The sequence below is a fragment of the Condylura cristata genome, unplaced genomic scaffold (genome assembly GCF_000260355.1).
Source record: "Condylura cristata isolate star-nosed mole 26May11 unplaced genomic scaffold, ConCri1.0 scaffold00016, whole genome shotgun sequence".
Taxonomy (NCBI): domain Eukaryota; kingdom Metazoa; phylum Chordata; class Mammalia; order Eulipotyphla; family Talpidae; genus Condylura; species Condylura cristata.
Window position 1 is genome coordinate 44759199 of NW_004567117.1, and position 5385 is coordinate 44764583.

Below are 5385 nucleotides of genomic sequence, written 5' to 3' on the forward strand. Positions count from 1 at the left end.
GCGCCGCCGCCGCGACCCGCTGCGCCTCTCGACTCCCACTCTCCAGGCCGGCGGCCAGCATGCTGATGGCTTTCTCTAGGGACAAACACATGGTGAAGGTCAGTCTCGGCCTCGCGTCAGGACGCGTCACACCACACGTGGGAGCCACTGGCCAGCACAGCCTCCCCTCCTGCTGGGTGCAGGCCATGCAGATGGTCTCCCTGGCAGGCCTCAGCGCCCAGCACCGGGGAGCGCCCGGCACCGGGCACCGGGGAGAGCCCAGCACCGAGGAGCGCCCAGCACCAGGCACCAGGGAGAGCCCAGCACCAGGCAGCGCCCAGCACCGGGCGGCTGCACTGCCCAATCCTGGCGGCCTGACCAACCGCAGTTAGCCCAACAGCAGAGCAACTTCGCACGAGTTAGTCACGAGCCCCTGGACTTCCTGTGGGGGCTGGGCCTCCCTTACGATGACCCTAAAGGCCTCCGTGGGGCGCACCCACAGCAGGGCTACCGTCTACAACAGCAGGCTGGAAGTGCCTTACCCGCTAGCCTCACAAAAGGACTAGGCACACAACGTAGAGGACTGGTTTTTGCGTGTTTAGCCCAGAGGAAAGGGAGTCGAAGAGCGCGATGCACAGCTCTGCTCTCTCTGCAACGCGGTCAAGAGCAAGAAACCAAAGACAAGTCACCGCAGGCGCCAGCGCATCTGAAGGTCCAGCGGCACCTGGTCCCCGAGATGACGGTGGTCGGCCCCTTTGTGAGCTACTTTGTTACTTGTCTTCCTGGATCATTAAGTTACATCCAATTATCCCCCTCTGACATGGTGACTTGAGGGTCCCGTATTACTAAGGGTGACAGACTGGGGAGGGGGCTCTTGCTACACTCGCCAGCCCGCCGCCAACCCCAGACACCGGCCGCGGGCAGGGGCCGCGTGTCCCCTGAGGTCTGCAGGCTGCACCCCGCCAGCGGGCTGTAATCAACACGAGCTGGATGAAAGGCCCCGCCACTCAAGCCAACAGGAAATGCTTCTAAATGATTCCACTTACACGATCCTCTTATGAAGAAAGCCAAAGCTGCCTTGCTGAGCCCACTCAAATGTTCCGGGACGCTGGTGGGGAACGGGGGTGTGGGAGCCCCAACTTACCCGCCAACTGCCCGCCCCCCTGCCCGCTCGTCTGCCTCCCCCGGCTCCCCGTGTCCTGCGCTTCATGTCACCACGGGCCGCTCTGGGGGAGCCACGCCCCCAGTGCCGGCGACTGTCCTGAGTGAGCCCCAGGACAGTCTCTCTCACCTCCCCGGCACTACCAAAAATGGCCTGGAACGGGGAGTGGGGGTCACAAATTCCGAGGGTCTGCGGTCGTGGCCTCCACGGGCTTTCCCAGAAAGCAGGGGAGTGAGGACAGCCGGAGACCGCAGGCAGGCCAGCGCCCACCTCACCCACCCCGTGTGCGTCGGCGACCTGACCCGCCCGCCCGGAGCCCCGAGTTCCCGGAGGCCTCCCCTTCTCCTCTGGGGGCGGGGCCTCCTACCGCGACATCGTGAGCGCAGCGGGCACTAAAAATTGCCTGGCGGGTTCTTTATAAAGCTACTTCACGTTCCAGTACGCACGTGTGTGCCCAGCTCCGCACGGGCGGCGGGAACGGGGACGCGTACCGTTAGCCAGGATCTTGGGCTTGTGAGCCGGGCTGAAGCAGATGTTATGAAAGATGAGAAGAGGCAAGTGCGGGCCGCCCCGGTGCTTGTGTCTGCTCATCTCTGCCAGCAGGTCCAGGCAGCCGGGCAGCCTGAGGATCATCTGCTGGCCGTCTTCGCCGAGGGACAGGTGCAGGAGCAGCTTGAGCCACAGGCCCGCCAGAGGGCTGAGCTGCTTGCTCCCCCCTTTGGGCAGTGACAGGGACAGGAAGTTCTGCAGGAAGTTACTCTGAGGGGAAAGACAGAGTGTTACTTTCCTTCGGAGTCTTTTCATTGCCTTCCTCGTCCCTTGGAGACCAGTCGGCTGGGCTTCTGTTCTTCTTTTCCCCAACTTCAAATTCTCCCTCCTCCCAATTCCTTCCAAATACCCATGCACATGATTTCCAGGTGTAAGTGAAAGAGCTAAGGAGAACAAAATAGTGATCACATTTTAATTTGTACTAATTCTTTCATGATACGGACAGACTATGGCGAGCGCAATTATTTAGGATTGATAATCCAGTCTGGGGATTATTTCAGGCCTCCGGGGTTTCCTCTTTCCGTCTGCCTTCTGGCAATTTTGCTCCTCGTTAAAAGCTGTCCTATGGGAAGGACGAAGAAACAACCCCCCAGTCAGTCTGGATACCAGTTACCAACCCCGGGAGCGGTGAGAACATGGGTATCGCAGTGGCCACGGTGTTAGAAAAAAATCTGTGGCTGCGGCTTATGGTCACTTCACCCCAGCTGCGATTTCTTCCAGCTGCAGCTCATTCTAATCAACTTACAGAAACTGGGAGAAAAGAAAGCTATCGCTGGAAATACTGGCGTGAAACCCCTCCCGTGAAAGGCCACCTAACATTAGCTGCACGGAAGAAGATAACTGAGGGTCTAGAATAATCCATATGCAAACAAAGGGAAAAGGCTCCAAGCTCCCCAAGGACTAGGATCCCATGGCCTGGGGAGGGGGCGGGGACCCCCCCCCCCCCCCCCGCGGGAGGGCCAGCATGCAGGAGCGTGAACACCTCTGTCCTGACTGCCCAGAACTCCTCGTCTCTTTGTTCAGTGATCTATTCAGGCTTATTTCTTGGGCGCTCTTGGCCCGAATTCAAGATGTTGGTTGAGTCTATATAATAACCTTAACACTTACGCAAAAGGACTCCAAGGAAAGAAGAAACAGCAGCGACATCGCCCAGGCAACAAGCACACTGCAAAGGCCCGCCCACTCTGCCCAACACTCTCCCCCCACCCCCGCCCCCCTCGGCCCCCGTACAGCCGCTCAGCTCACCCCTTGCCTCCCAGACAGGGGCGGGGCACTGCGGCCGGGCGCAGCCCTCCGCAGGCCTGCACGTGGCCGGGCTTCCTCGTCACTGAGACTCAAGACGGACACCCCACGCCGGGCAGGAGGCGCGGGGCTGTTCCGGAACGTGGGCTGTGGCTGCGGGCGTGTTTGCTCACCACTACAGATGCCCACCAGAGCTGAGCGGCGGGGGGCCGCCTCCCCCCAGGCCCCCGCCCCGGCGGCAGGGGTCTCCGCCCAGAGCAAGGCAAAGCCGAGCGGGGGCGGGCGCGGCCGAGGCAGGTCGGAGCAGGCCGGCGTCCCAGGGGAGGCGTGAAGACACCAGAGACGGCTCTGCGGAACCTCGTCACCCTCACAGTGAAGGTGCCGAGGCCGACGCAGGCGGCGTCTCCAGCTCTGAGCCCCACCAGCCCGAGATGGAGGCGCAGGTCCTGCGGGGTTCCCGCCCCAGGTGCTCCCTAAGAAGAGGCCGAGCGCGGCCGGCCCGGGGACAGCAGCACACAGCTGCCTGGGGGAGAATGGGCCCCCCCGTGCAGGGCCACTTACACGGCCTGGACGCCCCACGGCTGACAGGCTGATGCCAGCGACACCCTGAAAACTGATGGTGACACTCGGGCCTGCGCTGGCCCCGCGAGCCCCGAGGAGAGCGTTCCTCAGGCTGCTGTCTGTTCAAAGGCTGCGCTCAAAATGGTTCTTTTGGTGGGGAGCGGTCTGGGAAGGGGGCAGCGGAAGGAAAGGAGACCCGATTCCTAGCAACGCTGTCGACTGCGGTGGGTGACTCGGGGCCGCGTGCTCTGCACGGATCACACCCCGGCGTCGGGGCCTCCGCGTCAGGGAGGTTTACACGTCAGCTATAGAGGGACCGGGCACCCGGCCTAGAAGGTGTCAAGTTCATTCGAGCCCTTTTAAAGTGCCCTCATTGCCAGGGAATCAGAAGTCAGGTTCCAGACTGCAGCCCCGGGACAGTCACCCATCACGCCCAGGCTCAGGCCTCGTGCAGGGAGGAGGGGCTGCGGTTTCATAAACCACCCTGGCGACTGCAATGGAGCCGGACTTCTTACTGCTCAGGTTGGTCTGTTTTGAAAGCCAAATGTGCTACTTTTAAGATCTCATATACATGTGAGACAGCTGTCTTTCTAAAGCCCTCCTTTCTGAGAGAGACATAAAATGTAATCCAAAAGCTAAGAAGATAAACTGAGAGGAAAAGTACGATTATATTCCAGCTTCTGTCACTTCTCATGCATCGCCCTCGACTGGCTTAAACAAAGTGAACCCCTTAATCCTTTTACAATCCTTTAAAATAAAATGTCTTGCCGTCATATCGAATTAATCCTACAAGTTCAGCTCCAGCTTTTCACACGTGTGCTCGGCTGGAGGGCTGCTTTCCTAAGTGACTTCCCACGCGACGAGAGCGCTTACCTTTTGAATGGCTCCTTTACAGTCATGAGACAGGGCCAGGTTGGAAAGAAACGTGAAGACCATCTGCTGGACGGTGGTGTTCTCGAGGGGCATCTGGGAGGCCAACTTGAGGACACTCTGCATCAGCGAGCTGCCGGGGGGCCCTCGAGCGGCGGCGTGGACAGGATTCTGCCCGGAACTCGACCAGCAGAGAGAACTGCAACCTTCAAGCGAAACCCCACCAATGCCTGTTTCACTGTCAGTGTTTACAAATCCTAAACGGCAAGGCCTCCGTCAGATGGCGTGGCCGGTAAGCTGTGCGCTGGGCTGGGCAGGAGGCCGCCTATGCTGGCCGCATTCCACCCCGTGGGTCACTGCTCTCATGAAGGGCCTGCCGGTGTCGGCAAGCATCTCAAACACCGGCTGTAAGGACTAAAGTGAGCAAAACAGACTTTAACAGTTGTGCAAGAAGACATCTAAGGAGGGGCGTGCTGAAGGACAGAAGTTTAGGAATGGAAGACAACTTAGCCGAAGACCTTTATCCCACAGAAGAAAACGAAACGAGAGCCCGACACTCCCGCCGGGCGGCCGGTCAGCCGTGCCCACACGAGGGCGCGCGGAGAGCTCGGGGCCGCTGCCCGCGGTCACGCACGCTGGCAGCAGCGCCCCGAGCCCGCTCGCTGGGCACGGAGGGAGGTGGACAGACATACATGCGGTGGCCTCTCCTGGATTCGCACGGGCAGCAGCGTGCAGACCGCACAGGCCGTGACTTACAGAAACTGTTGCTAACTGATGCAGTTCGCTTGGAAACAAACCGGGCAGGACAGTGAGAATTTCCTCCTCGATCTGGTGACCTGACCGATACTCTCACACTGACACCCAGCCCAGGTGCGAGGGTAACTCAGATTCGTTTCCAGGACGGAGGCCAGACTATCGGCGCCCTTTGCTCCGGCTGAACAACAGGCGGGGTGAGCTGGAGGCGGCGGCGAGGCCTCGGGCAGCGGCGCGGGCCGCGCCCGCTCCGGCCCCGTCTCCCGCGA

General features: G+C 60.5%; 1 protein-coding gene across 1 annotated transcript in view; it reads right to left on the minus strand.

The window, feature by feature from the left end:
- RTTN (rotatin) overlaps positions 1 to 5385 on the minus strand; it is a 101032-nt gene that overhangs the window by 2418 nt on the left and 93229 nt on the right. Inside the window, 4 exon segments of the mRNA XM_012725800.1 lie at positions 1 to 75; positions 1633 to 1900; positions 4367 to 4569; positions 4952 to 5070. The exon segment at positions 1 to 75 is cut by the window's left edge and continues 1 nt beyond it. Of these exon segments, the coding sequence (XP_012581254.1) occupies positions 1 to 75; positions 1633 to 1900; positions 4367 to 4569; positions 4952 to 5070 (665 nt within the window).